At 37.8% G+C, this 19,201-nt stretch overlaps 1 protein-coding gene across 3 annotated transcripts in view; it reads left to right on the top strand.

The window, feature by feature from the left end:
• The first annotated feature begins 8,611 nt into the window (after nucleotides 1–8,611).
• Nucleotides 8,612–19,201, top strand: part of PPP1R12A (protein phosphatase 1 regulatory subunit 12A) — a 147,521-nt gene continuing 136,931 nt past the window's right edge. For all 3 annotated transcript variants that reach the window (XM_059402407.1, XM_059402409.1, XM_059402408.1), the window contains exon 1: nucleotides 8,612–8,938. In XM_059402407.1, the coding sequence (XP_059258390.1) occupies nucleotides 8,702–8,938 (237 nt within the window). In that variant the 5' untranslated portion in view covers nucleotides 8,612–8,701. The remainder of the gene's footprint in view (nucleotides 8,939–19,201) is intronic.

Below are 19,201 nucleotides of genomic sequence, written 5' to 3' on the forward strand. Positions count from 1 at the left end.
TGAGCTACTCTGAATAATTCTGTGTGACCCTTTGACAAATCCTTCCATCATCCCCACCATTTTTTTGGTAAATATGTCCCCTTTTCATATATAAGATCTTCTGTGATAAGGTTACTATTTTCCCAGCTTTGGATCTTGTTATGACTTTCTTGATGTTTCGTGTTCTGGTACTATTAATCTGTCCCTTTTTCCGCCTTTATGCATGTAAAATCCCCAATCCTTACCCCACATCACCCATCTCCTTCTCACACACACATCATGTTTGTGCCTAAACAATTTCTATCTTCTTTGAGGATGAATTACCTTCTCAAAGATTTCCCTGATAGGTTATGCCTATCTGTCCCTCCCCTCAGCCCACTAAAGTACACACTTCAATGCTTCCAGAGTATATACTGCTTTCTCTCTATCCCTTCCCTACCCTATAGGATGATATATACACATAGTGCTTATAACAGGACAATAGAAACTTAGTAAATTCTGTGTAAATATTAGCTCTCATCATATTAAAATTACCTGTTTCGATATCAGTTTCTTCCACTAATGTGTAAACCCCTTAATCTAAAAAAGACAATATCTTATTCTTTTCCTTTAAATTAGTTCTTAGATTATTGGAAGTGATCGGGGAATGCTCACTGAAATGTAATATAGTAAGGAACTATTATTTATTGAGCCCTATGTCAAGTAAGATTTCTAAAATAGTACCAAAGAGATAACCCTGCTTTAATCCCTTGGAAGCTATAAATATGATGGGATATCATCCCTGTGATTAGGCTTTGTTATATGGTTAGTTGACCTTAAAATAAGGAGATTGGCTCATTTCAGCAGCTTTTAAAAGCAGACACCTCTCTCAGATTTGTGGCAGAAGGGGAAGTCAGAGACAGAGGAAGCAAAGCATGAGAGCCAGCACCGTGGCTGCTTTTGAAGATGGAAGGGACCAAGCCTAAGAAACAGAAGCCTCTAGGAGCTGAGAATGATTCCCTATCTACTGCCAGCAGAGAAATGGGACCTCAGTCCTGCAATTGCAACTTGTATGGTGTCCCCACAGCCTCCAGATAAAAGTCCAGCTCAGCTGACACCTTGTTTTCAGCCTTGTAATGCCCTGAGCATAGAACCCAGCTGAACCCACTTGGACTTCTGATCTGCAGAACTACGAGATAATAAATGGATATTGTTATAAGTTGTTACATGTGTCATAATTTCTTACAGCACCAATAGAAAATGAGGTCCATGTGAACTATATGCAGAACTCCTTACACAAGTATTGGGACTGATTCTCACTTAAAGATTCCTCCTTTTTTCTAATTTTCTATAAAGAACTTAATTTCAACCTTAATACCTGGGAAATCTATATTGGTCTTTCTTGGTGGTCTTTCACCTCTACTAGGGTGTCAGATTTCTGAGATGACAGTATACAGTGCTACTGTGGTTATTAGTCATGTTTGCACACTACTTAATACTGGCCCGCACAATCTCTTCAGGTAGCTTCTTGACATTCAGGTCCCAGCTAGTGGTAGGTTTACTGTCAAACTTCAGGACCTCTCACTTGAATGGGTCCCTTCTAAGGCCCTATACTTAATTTTTTGAAATTGTCCATTTTTTTTCTTAAAAAGGAATCACCAAATTGTATAATGCAAAGCACCACAAAACCAGGAGAGTCCCTCAGCTTGGAACTTTCCTGATTAATTAAAGTAATCCCTTCTTCCCTACCCCACAAATTCCCCCCAACTGCCGGAAACTTCAGACATTGTCTTTTAGTTTCTCTCTCATCTGCATTTTTTCCTTTACTACACTCAACAATGTGTGAATTTATTTATTTTTGTAAAATGTGTTCATTTTCTGTCCCTATCCAGTAGAAAGTAAACTTATTGAAGGCAGGCATCTTATTTATTTATTCCTGTATCCCCAGAACCTAGAATAACAATTGACTGATCAACTTCGGGTCTACCAAACTGCTACTGCCTTAGTCTATTGGGGCTGCTATAACAATATACTATAAACTGGGCAGCTGAGAAACAATGAACATTTATTTCTCACAGTTCTGGAGGCTGTACCTTAAGACTGTATCTTAAGGTTGAGGTCCAAGAGGATTCAGTGTCTGGTGAGAGCTCCCCTCCTGGTTCATATATGGTCATCTTTTCACTGTGCCCTCACTAGGAGAAAGGGACAAGGGAGCTTTCTGGGCCCTCAGAGAGCACAAATGGGCACAAGTGACCTAACCAGTTCCCGAAGGCCTTACCTCCTAATACCAGAACCTTGGAGGGTAAGATTTCAACAGATAAATGGGTGGGGGGAGCACAGATATTCAGACCATAACACTTGCCAAGTTTGGGGCATAGCTATGTTTGGCGAAGGAGATTCCCTGGCATAGGTTCTGGCCTCTCTAGTGCAGCCATTCAGCCATTCCCTCTCAGATCCTGTCACATTCCAGGGACATTTCCAGGGATCAGGTAGCAGATCCTCACTGCTCTAGAGACCCACCAACATCTTTCTCATTCTTTTAGCCTAGGCATCACTTTATAATTCTCAGTGAGGTCCTTTTTTCCCATGACAGTACCCAAAGGTAGATTGGGAAGACTGCTCTGCTTGGTTCCCCCTTCTCCACCCCAAATGAAACTAATAATTCATGATACTATGAATTAACAGTGTTCTAGTGAAGATAAAATTCAGGAAAATGTTTCTGTTCATATTGATCTACAATACTATGTAAATGTGGCTTCCATAAATCTCATAGCTACCTGGCACACTACTTCCAACCAGATTACTAGTCTTAAAGTCTTTTAAATAGTAATCTGGGGGTGGCCGTTTCAAGCTAGGAAGGAAAGTGTTTTGAAAGCAACTTCTGCTTTTTTCCCCTGACACAACAACCCCTGAGGCGAGGAAGAAGAGTGTTATCAGCTTAAATGAGGAAAGAAAAAGAGGCAAATACAAGAAAAGAAACAAAAATCTCAATTTTTTCTTGCAAACATTATTCATCTAATCCGAAAACCACCACATCAAGTTGATACATTATTTCCACCCACCCCCCAACTGAGCATTGTGATTACCAGTGATGCTGTGTCTGTTGTCACTGCATGTCCACTCTCACTAGTATTCTGCTATGAATGTGTTTTGTTTTGTTTTGTTTTTTTGAACTCTGGTTTCTGGAGGAGTTTAGAAGCTTTTGCTATGATGTGAGTTGAAGCACATTTGAATAAATCCCTCAGATAAAAGCCAGTGCTCCAAGATGGAGCTCATGAATATAAACTCTCCTTTCAGATGTTGGAGCAGAATTTAGTGGCTCTTGTAATTTCGTTGCTACGGAGGTGACCCTTAGCTGTGAAGTTCCTGTCATGTTTTCTCCTGGAGCTCATAGATACTCTCATATAAATTGGCCTTCCAATGGCCTGCCTTGACACCTGGAGGTGGGTGTGTCATGAAGGCCCTTCTTGTAATCCTTACAAAATTAATTATAATTATTATTATACATGGTAATTAAAGCCAGCCACTGTTCCCCTGTTCCCCAAAGTGTGAGACATGTAGACTAGTAGTACACGAAGTAATCTTAGATGGATGGGATGTTCAAATGTCAGTGAAGCACTTAGCAAAAAGGCTATTCTCTTTTCAATACACTTTAATCTTTACGATCATATTATGTAGAAAAATAACAGGTTGATGCTAATATTCCCAACACTTACCAATCTTCCTGTTTTAACAAATTGAGAGGAGGCCATGGGCTGGGAACCTAGGCAGGTAACCTAACTAGTATAACATTTTGTTTTCATTGCATTTGCTTTTAAGGTCTTCTTTTATTTATGTCAGTTGGAAATGTTTTTCACTTACAAAAGTGACATGTTTCCTTTAAAGTAAATCTATTTTCAAAAATAAAGCTAAGTTTTTTTAAAAAAGGTTAAAGGAAACATTTTAATAGTATTTGTGGTTTCTGGATCAGGCAAAAATCATGACAAAGTTTGGGGAACACTAAATTGAGAAATTCATTTGAATGGCCATGTGATGTTCTGACACTGACCATGATACAGGTTGTAAGTCATGTGCAATGGAGGCAAGTCATCATTTTTTTAGCTCTATTTCTGTACTTAAAATTGTTGCCAGACATTCATCTGATTGCCTATTTATGGGCACCAGAGCAACTTCATGAGAATATCAGCCACAAGTAAATGTCTGAGGTTACGTTCTTGGGATGAAGCCAGATGTGACGGAGCATTTACCCTGAAGAGTTAAAAGCAAGATGACTTTCAGAGTAGTGAGCCATTGGGTCCGGGGAGTGAGGCTAACTTTTTAACCCAGCGTCAAGGCAAGGGATTAGATGCTATGACCTAGGAATCATGGTTGATCTAAAAGTATAGAGTCTGAAGCAACTTAGGGTGATTCGGGGTTGGTCCCAGTCAACAATGTGGGTGGGACTGAATATCTTACGATGCTAGAAGATTGTAAACTTTCCTTTAGGTTCCTAAAAACAACATTTGGAAGGATTGTTATATAGTAGAAGAGAGTCTAGACCATGTGTAGAGTATAGGTGATGATACCAAACTGCCTTGTTGACTATTCTATTCTCAACTGTATAAAAGTAAATTAGATTCTCAGATTTGAATTAGGGATGAGAACTTAAATGTATGACTTTACTTATCAATATCTTACATACACTTTGTACCAAAATATATTTCCAGCTGTATAATAAAAGTTAACATGGAAAAAGATTCACTGAACAGAAAGTTGGTTTATAGAAAACTTTAGCATCCTAGATTATATTAGTGATACATACCTTCAGTATTATGAAGGTTGTGAAGGCTCGGAAAGTAATGAGCTATAATTAAGCAAAGAAACCATGTAGATCTCAAGAGTTTTTAACTATTTTCTTTTTCTTTTAAGATTTATTTATCTATTTTGAGAGAGAGAGAAAGAGAGAGAGAGAGTGTGCAGCAGGAGCTGAAGGAGAATCTTCAAGCAGACTTTCTGCTGAGTGCAAAGCCCTAAGTGGGGCTTGATCTCAGGACCCATGAGATCCTTAGCTGAAACCAAGAGTCAGATGCTTAACTGACTGAGCCACCCTTAATTATTTTCTTTAATAATTAAGATTAACTTCTTTTGACATGTAAAAAAGCATTTTACTATCTGGCAATTCACCAGTCTTTTACTGAACAAAAGGCTAATTCTGAAATTTTTATTTTTGCTTGGGCTGACTTTAAAATTTTCCTTTTCTTGTTCTATGTTCACATATCACAATATAATCGAATATATTTTCAAGTTTAGATTCATTCATAAGTAAAAAAATAAACAAATCTCCACATTGTATAGGTTAGTACTAAGTTAAGGCCATACACACACAAGCTTTTGTGCCTTTGTTACTATATTCTCTAGTTGTTTTTCTTTTTATTTGTCGAAGTGAGGGGTGGGGAAGAATGAGAGCACAAATTAGGGGGAGCAGCAGGCAGAGGGTAAAGCAGACTCCTGACTGAGCAAGGAGCCCAACACAGATCTCAATCCCAGGACCCTGGGGTCATGACCTGAGCAGAAGGCAGATGCCCAAACGACAGAGCCACCCAAGCGTCCCTCTCTAGTTGTTTTTCTAATAATAAACTTGACTATAAGTGTAGTATCATATTATTGCTGGACTCTTTACGTAATGGTACATCAGAGAGAGAGAACAGAAAAATATCTAAGCTTCATGTGTGTAAGCATTTAAAATAATCATTTAATTAAAAATTCTTCGTTTATCATAATGAACAAATACGTTAATGGTTAGTAGGAATATCTGTGGTATAATTAGGCTTTTAAAAACATACAGGGGTCCCTGGGGGGCTCAGTCATTAAGTATCTGCCTTCAGCTCAGGTCATGATCCCAGGGTCCTGGGATAGAGCCCCACATCCGGCTCCCTGCTCAGCGGGAAGCCTGCTCCTTCCTCTCCCACTCCCCCTGCTTGTATTCCCTCTCTCACTATCTCTCTGTCAAATAAATAAATAAAATCTTAATAAAAAAAATCAAAACTTATTCTTGGGGGCACCTACCTAGCTCAGAGGGCTGACCATGTGACTCTTGGTCTTGGTGTTGTTGAGTTCAAGCCCATGCTGGGTATAGAGATTACTTAAAAATAAAAATAAAATCTTGAAAAAATATATTCCCTCTTGACAACTTCCTGCATGTAATTAAGACCCCAACATGACTGATGATTTGTTGCAGCAAAGGAAACCAGTAACAAATATAGTTTAATTTTTATTTTGTATTTTCCTTTCTTCTGCTTAAAGTTTGAAGTTCACTCAGCTACTAAGGTATTATGAAATGATTAGCTTTCTGTTGTTTTTTAAATAAGAAGTTTTTCCTCTTCTAAAATTAGCCACAGGACTTCAGTATTAATTCAATAATACGTTTAAAAAAAAAATCCTCCTTATAAGGCAAAGCAGGGGGCAGTTTAAGACTGCTTCCAAAGAGATTAACATGGAACTTGCCGTCCATTGGAACTGGGGAAGGAAAGCTACACTCAAAGAAATTTGCATACAGTAGCCCAGGTGGGTTTTTGTTTTTGACTGGTAAACTTTGGTAACTGATACTTAGCTATTTATGGTTTATTAATAAACTATTATTTTATTAATTCTACATTTTGAAATACTTGAATCAGAAACAGCATATTTCCCATCAAACTCTTGTCCACATGAAAACTTGAGATACCAATCTTTATTTCAGAGCTACCAAATAGACCATAACATTCTTGGGAAATAGTAAGGATAAGTTTGTCAGTTTTTCTAGGTAGACAGAAGGGCTGGCAAGGCAGTTCTCAGATTCCACTCCTTTATTATAAGAACTGATTCTGGAGCTCTTAAAGTGAATAGATATTTTATATTTTAGCCCTAACAGTTCTTCAGCTCCTAACACCATCATTATTCAAAGGTCTGATATTACCATTGGTGCATCTTATGCATATTACACTCACTTCCTATTTCTACAATATTTCCAGAGAAAACATTTTTATCCTAGTTTGAGTTCTATTATTATCCTAGTTTCTGCATTCCAGAAAATTCAGTCTTACAGGCAGGTGGGTTCCTACTTGCATTTTACTCAAATATTCTATTTCTCAGTATGATAGGCTGCAGTGTATTCTACTGGAGGATAAGAAAAGCTTAATTATTTACTGCTGCATCCCCAACATCTAGAACAATGCCTGCCTGACCCAGTACAGGTGCACAACATTTGCTGAAAAAATCCTAATCCTGCTGCTGAGTAAAATTAGTTAATTAGATCTTTGGGGAATCAGTCTAGATGATAGACTTTTAACAGTAAAGAGTAATGACTTGTCTTACTTTTAGCTCCAAATATTCTACAAACATATAGTGGATTAAAACAATGGAGTGTTTAAAAAATGTATCAGTTGGTGGAGACTGCCAATAGATGGCTTGAAAGACTTCAGCTATTGTTACAAGTTGTGTGTGTGGTGTCAAACAAGACAAAAAGATTTTAAAAAAACAAACAAACCTTTTCTTAAATGATTATAATGACTTACAAACTTTTTTTTTTTTTTTTTTTTCAGTCACGTAACTTCAAAAGGTGATTTAAATAACTCATTACGGTCAATGGATCACCAGTGCCTGGAACAACGACCGGCTCATAGTAAATATTCAATAAATACCAACTGAATTAATTGCGTAATATTAACATTCCTTTGAACCCTAGAAGCAGCTGGGTCTTTACCCATCCTTAGAAAGCGATGGGGCAGGAACCAGAAATCCCTTAAAAGGTTACGACCAGTAACGAGGCTGAGCTAAGCTCATTGGTAATACAAGGCAGGCTTAGAGCACTGAAGAAAGGGTGAGAGGACCCGAAATACAGAGAAACAACAAAACAAAGCAACAAAAAAACAAGCATAAGAGGAAAGACGTTTCTGCAGTGAAGGTTGGCAGGAAGCCGCCGCAATCAACCGCAGGTCAACCCTTGTTATGAGGCGGTCACCTATGACTGAGATCTGGGTAACTGCCAGCAGAGTGGGGTAACTACAGAGACCCCACTTTTGAGAGCTTCTTAGCAATACTGACAAGCCCAAGTTTATCCGAGTTCCCCAGAAAATCGCAAGCCCCGAATTTCACGACCTATCCTCCATTCCATCCTTATAACGCAGCCAATAGGAAAATCCTCCGCCCTGAGCGAACTACTCTGCAGAGCTCAGACAGCCCCGGAGGCGGGTCGGCCCGGTAGAGTCGCGGTACCGCCCGACTGTGGGCCTCCGGAACCCCAGGAGCCCTCAGCCAAGCGGCGGAACCTCCCTTCCCTGTCTCCGCCCTTCCAGGTAGGTCCCAGCCCCCAGCAGCCCGGGCGGCCTGGACCACACCCGCTTCCCTCCGGTGGCCCGACCGCCCCCGCCGCAGTTCGCGGGAGCGCTCTTCCTGGGGCGGGCACAGGACTAGGGCGCATGCGCAGTGGCCGAAGGGCGCCTCCCTGTCCGGATCTCGCGAAGTTACGTTAGATTGGCCGCCGGTGACGGGTGGCTGGGCCGGGGGCGGGAGGGCTTCTGGGGTAGGAAGGGAGGTCCGCTTGGCCGGGCGCGCCGCCCCAGTGCTCTGTGGGATACTGGAAGTCTCGAGCGTCTCCTCCCGGTTCCCAGCCCTCCTCTGGCCCGCACTCATAGAAACAGTCACACACCCCCTGCCTCCCCTCTCTTCCCTCTCCGCCTCCCCCTTCCCCCCCTCGCGATAAGAAGACCCGGCGGCAGGAGAGGGGATGAAGATGGCGGACGCGAAGCAGAAGCGGAACGAGCAGCTGAAGCGCTGGATCGGCTCCGAGACGGACCTCGAGCCTCCCGTGGTGAAGCGCCAGAAGACCAAGGTGAAGTTCGACGATGGCGCCGTCTTCCTGGCTGCTTGCTCCAGCGGCGACACAGACGAGGTCCTCAAGCTGCTGCACCGCGGCGCCGACATCAATTACGCCAATGTGGACGGACTCACTGCCCTGCACCAGGTCTGTGCACCCTACCGCCGGGTCTCCGGACCCTGCGGGTTCTCGTCGGCTTCCTGCTGGGGCCTGTTCCCCACCCTCGGCCTCTGGAGGCTGAGGGCGGCGGGAGACTCCCTGCTGCGGGGTGAGGGGGCGGCTTCCCGCGAGGGAGGGGGAAGAGAACTGGTGGAGGGAGGGCTTCTGGCTTGAGGCCCCCTTCAGACTAGTTGATGTTGGTGTTAGGAACCGGGTGATTTCCGGGGCAGAGGAAAAAGGGACTGTGATCGGCTTGGGGCGCCAGGGCCATTTGTGAACGTGTGTCTGGGATTCGGGGTCGAGACGGGGTGGGGTGTATTGGGGTTGTACCTGGGCCCGATGTCAGTGATATACTTGGACGACGAGGGATGCTAAAGAAAACGACCCACGAGGGGCATTAGGGACACTTGAACAGATGGACGTCTTTGGCTTGTAGGTGGGCATTGAATTTACTGTAGTTTTTAGGGCTTGATTACAAATGATGATGATAATAATAGTAATCAGGAGCCCTAAGCCGAGTGTCTGAGCGGATGATTTCCTGTTTTCTCCTTTATTACTCTTGGTCATTGGGGAGGGGGAAATGGGGTGTAATTAGCTGATCTGCTCCGGATGAAAGGGAGGGGATGGAGATGGGTAAGGTAAGGAAGTGCTCAAAAGGGCTTACCCACCGCCGGACCCAAAGGTACTGAAGTGTCTTTGGGAGAAGAGTTTGCCGCAGTGTCAGAGATCCTCGAGCCCCACGTCTTGGGGTGTGCGCTGGGGTTAGAAAGAGAAGAATAAACACTGGGCACGCTTTTCAGAACCGATTACCAAGCTCCGATTTTCCTTTTGGGGGTGATAAAAAAGAAAGCTGTTCACAAACTTTTCTCAAAATGGATTCTTTGTGCATGTTAAAGTTTTATAGTAGCCTGATTGGGATCGCTCAGTGTTAGCCAAATAAGGAGAAACTATTGGCAATCCAGAGATAATGTTGCTTTGCCTTTAACAGGCCAAAAGCAACACAACCACGTAGAGTTCTGCATAAAAAGCAATCTTTGAGTGATGGTAATAGGTGACAAGACATAGACTCTATTTTCTTACTGGGCAATTTGGAATTACTTAGAATCTGACTTAATAGCAATAGCTTCCCCTTAAAATGAAAAGATTTGTAAACTAGCTCAACGTTACCTTGGTTGTATGTGGAAGATCATAGCTGTATTTTATTTAAGACTGTTACAAAAACTTGTTACAGAGGTTGAAACTTAAGGCTCTGTATTTTATGAATATTGCCTTGCTGCCTTTTTTAAAAGGTGTGTGGTGGCATTTTCCTTTTACTGCTTCCTGTTTGGTGAATGATGACCGTTTTAAGTTTTATTTAATTGAATTCTCATATCAAACTTGGCTTATAGCCTTTGTTTACAAAGTTGACTGGATGGATTGAAATGACTGACAAATTGCTCGACAAATCTGGAATTCAGAATGTGGCACCCAGTAAAAATATAGCGCGGTCTGTAGTTCTTTTTCTGTTCCATAAATTTGGAGTCTTTTATTTGGCTGAGGTTTATTTTAAAGCATAGCAAACTCTAGATTCTAAAAACATGGTGTAGAGAATGAAAGAAACTTTTGGCACTAAAAATGGTAATGTAGTTATGTAAGATGAAGGATCTTTTAAGTGCAATTTGCACGATTTAGTATGGAATTAATTCTGAAAGACACAGTTATTGTATGCTAAGGTCAGGGTACAATTGGATAATGGTTTACATCAATATATTTTATTAAAATTGTCAGATAGAAATTTAAAGTTATCACACTCGTGGAGGAACCCAATTGTATTGGCTTGGGGAAAGAGGAAATTTTCTAATGCTTATATTAATGTAATACTGGCCTAGGTGGGAAGAGAAAATACATGTAACAGACTTTTTAAGTTTGTTTTTTCCCCCCCCTCTCAGTTTGGACATGTTGCAAGAATTAGTTGACTTATCAATGTTTTCCTGATTAACTGAATTCAGTAGTTTGACAACACACAGGTATAGCCTTTATTGCGTATTTTGTTTTACCTGACAAGCTTTTAAGCAAAAGTTTATGCATAATCATTTGCATAATATCTTTTTGTAATTTATCTGCACATTCCTTAAGTCCCTGAAGCTACAGTCTTTAAAATACCAAGTACTAAAATTTTTATCATGTTTTCTCCACTCTCATTTCTTTTTTATCAACTCATACTTTTTCCCCTGTTGCGACTTTGAGAACAAGGAGTTCGTTTTGGGCAAATTCAGGACGACAGATAGTGAAAGGTGGTAAATAAAACTTTTTTAAAAGGAATCTCAAGAAAATTTTAACCTTTTAAGAAATCTCTCGAATGCTGCTTGTTTTAAGTACTTAAATTATAAAACCTAAAATTGACCCACTGATTTAATAGCCTTTGAATAGTGTTTTTTTAATTAACTTCTCAAAAAAGCGTGTAATACCTAAAATGTTTTTGCTAGATTATTGATTAGTCTTTGGAAATATTCACTTATCTTTTTGGTTTTAATCAGGCATCTTAAATTTCACTGTCAGGAGAAGTTTTAGAAACTTTACAAGCCATAACTACACTTAATCTCATATTGTACTTCCATTTTTAATGTAAGCAGCTTATATTTAAAAGTTTATTGGTTGAATGTGCCCTCTCATTAGAAATTAGAAAAGCTACTTAATTTTTAGCTGTTCTTTTTGTATAGAAATATGTCATCCATATTGGAGAAAAAGCAGTGTTCTTGTCAAATTTCCTGTCTTGGTCTTTGGAGTAGCCTCCCTCTCCTGCTGACTCCCATAGCTAGAAAACAATGCTGAACGGTATTGAAGCTGAAATAAACTTCATTTTCTGGAACTGAGGTCTAGAGTAGATTTTCACTTTAATTTGTGGGCATTAATCACTTCTGATTTTATAGGTACCTGGTTGAGTTTTCTGCCTTGTGATCTATATCTGTATTTCAGTATACATTATAAATATTTTAGAAGAGTAATAGAGGTTTCTGTAGAATGCTTTGTTGCTGATTACTGCTGATACTGGTGTGCATAATGCAGGACTGAGATTTCTTCCAACAATGTTGAGTTTAACCTTCGATTTTACCTTAAAATCTTATCTACTTACTCTGTGCCAGTAACTATCAAGTTGATTTCCAGTTCTCACATTTCTGCAGAGCTCCAGTCCCTCATTTCCATTTTTCTAGTGCTGATGTATTGATGTAGAATGAAATATTAATTCACTATGTTGTGATTTTATATTTAAAAATGTGTATTTAAGTAGTAAGATAGTAAGTAGAGGTTCACTGCCTCTGCCATAGAGTAGCAATTACTGCATTTACATTTAGCTTTGTGATTTCTTCAAAGGATTCTTACTCAAACATGGATTTTCATAGTTAGCATTCAGTTTTATACTCTTTTATCAGGTAACATTAGTTTAGATACATATGTATGTTTAATTTTATTTCCTTAGACTTCACCTGTATCCTTTTTTCAGTCTGAGTATTTTAAGTTGTTAGTTTTACATCAATGTTAGGAATTTCTTTGAATTCAACCTGAAATAAAACTTAAATCTTTCTTCACCAAGCCTACTCTTCTCATTGATAGCTCTGAATCTTTTAATGATGTCATTAATCTCTGGATCAAGTTTTAAACATCTCAGTTATTGTTTAGTCGTCCCCTTGTCTACATATATCCAATCAATCTTCACAATTGCCTTTTCATCAGTTCTTTTCCTGGCTACTCTCATTATCAACCTAGTTTATACCTTTATTACTTTATCCCTGGAGTACAGTAATATGTTAACTGCTTTCTCTGCCTCTGTTCTGTTTCTGGTCCAATCCAGCATTCATATTGCTCTAAAAATATTTTTTTTTAACAATAGCACTTTCAATGTGTCACTCCTTTCCTTAAATTTAGTGTTTCATCATTTAGCTTATAACTGATGTATCTCCATTGCATTGTTTTTTACTCTTTACCTTTCTATTTTCATGCCAATGGTTATGCTCTTTCTGCCACTAGACTATCCTCCCTCCCTTCTTTGCCAGTCAAATCTTAGTTATTCTTCAGAGTTCAGTGGAATTGCCAGCCAGTAGGGATCTTTCTGTTCTTTGAATTCGAATAAGAATATGGCACTGGAGAAGGACTCTCTTCTCTGGGGTGCTCACTGTATCTTATATTTAGCCTCTCTGCTGCTATTGAAACGCTTCTATTGAATACTGTTTGTTTTTAAGTTTGTCTTTCCTGATAGAGTATAAGGACCCAATTTTCTACATGTTGTATTTCCAGAGTTGGGCACATATTAGGTGCTCACTAAAGATTTTATTGACGTGTGTCTTTTACCTATTATTACAAGTACAAAGTTTTATTGTTCTTACACATAGTGGAACTTAGATGTTCATAAAACAAATGAAAATCTTTGTTGTGGATCTTCTGTGTAGATTTGTTTAAATATCTTGAGCTTTTAAAAAGTTCTTAATGTTAATCTTCTTCCTTTTAAAAAACCCTAAACCAGTTTAAATCCTAGTAATATGTTTTAAAAATACTTATTTGAGACATTAATTAATTTGCCAGCTTCTTTATAAGAGTCTGAACTAGGTCCTATACAGGAATACCAAGTAGAATTAGATCCATGTTCTATGCTATCATAATTTTAAAATAAAGTTTCCTTTTACTTTTCAATAGAGACAGACTTGCAGATAAGTTTAGTATTCAATCCTTTTGCTCTTAAAATACAACTTTTATCAACTTTAAGGGCGCCATTTGAAGCTTCTTTGTAAAAATATGTGGCTCCCTTCTTGACAGTAAAAGGAATACTTTTGTGCAGTCTTTTCTTAAGGGCTTAATCTTCTCAGCCAAGCTGTTTTCACTGAATCGTAATCTGAAATGTAACTCTCTTTAAAAGTATTCTAATAAGGCTACTTAAAGTGTTTTCCAACCAAAAGGAAGAGAGATTGGAGTGGTTGATATTGAGTCTCTTGTTAGAAAATAATGTAATTGCTGTATATGAGAAATCTGTTTAAAAGTGAATATAGAGTTTATTGTTTATTTTTTCGGGGGTGAGGGATGTTAAGATCTTAGAAGAATCTAATGAATCACTTATAAATAATAACAGCAATAGCTGTTTAAAAGAGCGTGTAGTATAAATTACTCTCTCTACATGATTTTTTTAATTAGGAAGACTGTAACACATTGATGCTGATGGCTCTTAAAACTTTTTATTGAAATCATCCTAAATCTATTAAAAGGAAAAAAAAACCCACCTAAACAAACAAAACTTCTAACCCCTCTAAACTGGCCCCTCACTTCCTGCAAATAAATGGACAACCCTATCCATATATGGGATGTGCTGGTTTAGGGCACTAGTGCCCACAGTTCTGCTGTTACAATGTCTTCTCTGCAGTTGCTGCCTTTGTGCTTCCTGGCAACAGTTTTGTGGTCTCACTTTGAAGTGTCATAACCAAGACCATCTTTCATGTGCTTCAGCTAGTGTGATTGCAAGCTGTGACTGAGCATATTCTAGTATAATCAGGTAGAAGCACTAGATGGCATAGAAGAAATTTGTTACCACATTTTACAAGTACTGTTCACATAAGAAAAGAACTTATGCTTAAAAAAAAGAAAAAAGCAAAAAAACGTCTAGCAGCGCCTGGTTGGCTGAGTTGGTGGACCATGCGATTTGATCTCGGTATTGTAAATTCAAGCCCTTGTTGGGTGTAGAGATTACTTAAAAATAAAATATGTTTTTTTAAAAAAAGAGTCTTGTTAGGTGATTTTTTTTTTTTAAGATGACTAGAAAGATTACTTTTATGGGGGATGGAGAGTATAGAAAATTATTTTGTTACTGCTTTAACATTACTTCTTGAGAGTTCCTGATTCCCTTTCTGCCTGAAAAATATTTCCATTTTCACCCCCACTTTTCTTATGAAAGTTTATGGGGTTCCATAATCATGTTGGAAAGATGGAGTACTGTATACCAAAAGGTATACATCTTTGAAAGATGGAAGACCTCCAAAAGTTCTTTTGAGTCTATTCTGAGTTGGAGTTGGCTATTAGCCATGACTTACTAGTGTTTTATTGAGAAGTGGAATTGGCTGGTGAACATTTGCTGGGGACTTGGTATATGTGGAACACTGTGGTACATGCTTTTACAACCAGTATCTCATTTAATTCTCACAGCATCCCTTCTTTCTTGCTCAAGATTGCCAAGATAATAAATAACAGAGCTGGGTTCTAACATGTAGGTTTTTCTGATTCCAAAGCCCAAACTTAAGACCATGCCAGATTTCTTCTTTTAAGTCTGAAGAAGTATTCTTAAATCTTCTAGTCATTATGATTGATTATTAGTAGAGATTTCTCAGTTAATCAGCTGAATTAAATGAATCAAATGAATTAACTGGAATCAAATGAATCACACACTACACACACAATATCACACAATTTTTTCTTCATCTACTTTTGTTTTAGCTAGCTAACCCCCTTATGAACTTTATTTGTTCATATAGTAGTACTATATCTAAGTTAACCTCAGAATCTAGCCTAAAGTTTAGGAACTGCCAAGATTGTTTTTGACTGGTCATTTTGTGCAGAATATTTGATCAAGTGCTTTGGGAAGTTGCAAGGAAGTTACAAAAGCAACAAAAACTCCTTTTTTGGAGACCTAGAATTTAGTCTTTAAATGTCTCTATTTTCCTTTATCCTAAAAATAATTTATATTGTTGCTTTAGGCATTTTTATGTATGCATTTACTGCACATGCTTTGTTTATATATACCACTTTTAATGAAAAGAGATAAGTTATAGGAAAGCTCATATCAGGACAAAATAAAAGAAAAAACAACCATGAGTTTGTCACTACCATTTAATCTGCATTTTACTTCCTGAACAGTGATTATTAGGACTTGAGATAATACATGAAAAGCTAATATAATTAACTGAATTAATTTATGAATTAGTAAACCATACTTATTAATGTTAATCATATTTGATTTTAATTGGAAGCCTTTTGTTAGTAGGAATATCCAAGTTAAAAAAATAATTTTAAATCATTTTTGCAAAATTCAGCCAAATTATGTTTTAGATCTTAACTTGGAAATGGTGCCAGAATTTTTTTTCCTTAGTAGTAATAAGTGAGAGCAACATTTGGAATGTAATTTACGTGTTGCCCATTAAATCACTGATTCCCATAATTTTACATTTCATAGACCTGTTTACTTAAATTTGACTAAAAGGGGATAGCCTAATTTTTATTTGCCAGTGTGACCACTTTATACTATTATCACCATTTTCATAAAGAAAAAGAATATTTTAATAATAAAGGCTATAGTATCCAAATAAATAAAAGAAAGTGGGGAGTCTTGTCAATTTATAAAATTATTGCTGTATTGACCAGAAATTTTCTTGATAATCTTTCATGCAAGTAGAGTGTGTAAGTGGGGATGAACAGATTTCATGACGTGATTACCTGTGTCCTCCTTTTGGAAGGATATGATGGCACTCAGGTGGTGGCAGGCCAGATCATTAGGGTACAAGTGCCTGGCCCCTGATTACCCAAGATGGAGCAAAAAGGAACTTAACTAGAGATTCACAAAACCAGTGACAGTGATCCACCAGTTCATATTTTAGGAACCACCAGTTTCATATATATATTTCCATAAGCCTTTGCACATGTAGTCTTCCTCTGGAATGTATTTCTTAGCTTATTTATATTAAAGCACAGCTCAAAGCGCAAAGTGGAGACTTGCATGACCTGGGCACAAAGCGATCATTAAAAATTGTAATACGAGTGTTTATACCAGTAACTTACTTTTATAATGCTTAAAATGCAAAGGTAGCCATTGTTACAGTCAAAATTTAGCAGGATCTTAGATTTATTTTTGAAATGGAATATATTCCTGATTACCAATATAAGCAGAATTTTGCTTCATTTATGCAACATACTTTAAAAATGAATTTTTTCAAACAAATTGTTGGTTGTTGGTTTAGAAAAGGAGTCCTTAGGATACTGGCATTAGAAGCTAATTCATATTTTCAAATGATTTTAATCACAGTTTTGTATATTTTTTTCTAAATAACACTTTCACTGCGGATCGCTGTATGCCAGGATTTTCTGACCTTATTAGTATTTTGGTTGTTTATCTTTTCATTGTTATGCTGGCTAACCATAAAAAGACAAACTTGAGCTCTGTGTTACTGCCCTAAGTGTGCTTGCTCGACTAGAATGCTCTTTCATGGGTGGAGACATTCCACATTGTCATGTGTTGTATAGGTATTTCTGAAATGACATTTGGTGGAAACCATGGAAAGAAATGAAGGCATTCCTCAGCTGTCACCTTTTTAGTAATCTGTTTAAATGCCTTATGTGTGTGTTGAGTGAGATACTCTGCAGGGAGAGCTTCACTTAAAAAGTTACTTTAGTTTGATTATTAAGTCATATTTGAGCTGAAGTTGCATTTTTTTTGTAGTTTAACATGTTCTATAACAAAAAGATAAGGTTATAGAAAGTTTGTGCCAGTTTCTTAAATACTTGCATAGTGCCAAAGAAATTTTGTGAGAATGTGAGTTGATACCCTCTTAAGAAGTTAACCATGTGGAAGAGTCTATTTTCCTGGATTAACTTTCAAAACACACACATACCAATTACCTTTATAGGAAACATTAAAGTATGTACATTTTATTTAATCTTATTTTAGATTATTATAAATGTGTTCCAGTATTCATACTTTTGTTTGGAACATTTCTGGAACTCTTCAGCTCCACAGTGATCTTTTGAATATTTTCAGTGTTGAAGTGTTTTTTGTTGTTTCTTTTTCTTTTCTTTCAGGAGCGTTTAATTTTGAAACTGATAGTCATTTGGTGACCAAGAGCATATGTCTGGTGAACATGGGTAATCATAGTTAATACTGTCAGTAATTAGATGATATTTTAAAAAATGCTTATTTTTAATTGGAATATAATCATAAGGAGGCCATATTGGATTTTATTTAACTCTTTTTATGTTGGACTTGTGTATGCTTCAGAATTTCTTCATGTTAACCTGGCATACTCTTTGTGTTCTAGACTTCACATGAAATAAGTCAGTGTTTTAACTTGTGATTTGAACATGGTGTTTCTTTGTAGATGTTTGTTTTCTAGAAAAGATTTTGATGCTGCTGTTGCCAGCGCATGACACTGCATTTCATTAAGAGCTATTGTATTTCTCAAAAGTATGTTAATTTGTACAGTTTTTCTTGAAAGATTAGGACAGATGACCTGTTCAGCAGTCTATCCTTTCTGAGTACATGGAACAAGCTGTCTCATATTCAAGTTTTTTTCATTACAGAATGTCTGTTGCTGCTTAACTCTTTCAACCATCTTTTTTTTTTTTACAATAAAATGTCTAAATTTCTGATCATCCCAACATTTTTACTTATCCCATGATATACATGAAAAAGCCTTAAGTAATTATTAAGCCTTCAGTGTCTTCTGCTCTTGCTTTTTCGTCTTCCCCATCTTCTTTCTGCTTTGGAACATGGCTTACTTTCAGGTTTGCTTATTGTTCTTTATGTATTTTATCCCAGATAAACACTTAAGAATAATTATTTAAGTAGTTGAAGTATCATAGAAGAACATAGAAAGAAAGAAAGAAATACTGGGATGTCTGGCTGGTTCAGTGAGTATAGCATGTGACTTTTGATCTCAGGGTCGTGAGTTCAAGTTCCATGTTGGATATGGAGCCTATTTTTTAAAAAAAAAAAAAAGGACTTTAGATTTTCAGGCCTGAGGTAGGCCCATGTGAAACCTTATTAAACTTTCCTTTGTCCATCTTTATTCAATATATAATTTTCTATAAATGGTTGTATTTAATTTTCTGGTTTGTAAACTTATTTTTAAATTAAACTTTTTTTTTAGAAAGAGAGAGAGCTTGCACATGCACACACATGAGTGGGGTAGGGGGAGGTGGAGTGGAGAGGAGAGGAAGAATCTCAAGCAGGTTCCATGCTCGGCATGGAGCCCTATGCAGGGCTGGATCTCATGACTGTGAGGTCATGACCTGAGCTCAGATGAAGAGTTGGCCACCTAACCAGTTGAGCCACCCAGGTGCCCGTAAATTAAACATTTTTTAAAAAACTTCTAGGTTAATGAATGCTGATTCTCATTTTCCTTTTTTTTTTTCTTTCTTTTTTTTTTTTTTTTTAATTTTTTATTTTTGATAAACATATATTTTTATCCCCAGGGGTACAGGTCTGTGAATCAACAGGTTTACACACTTCACAGCACTCACCAAATC

The sequence above is a fragment of the Mustela nigripes genome, chromosome 6, assembly GCF_022355385.1.
Source record: "Mustela nigripes isolate SB6536 chromosome 6, MUSNIG.SB6536, whole genome shotgun sequence".
NCBI classification, from domain to species: Eukaryota; Metazoa; Chordata; class Mammalia; order Carnivora; family Mustelidae; genus Mustela; species Mustela nigripes.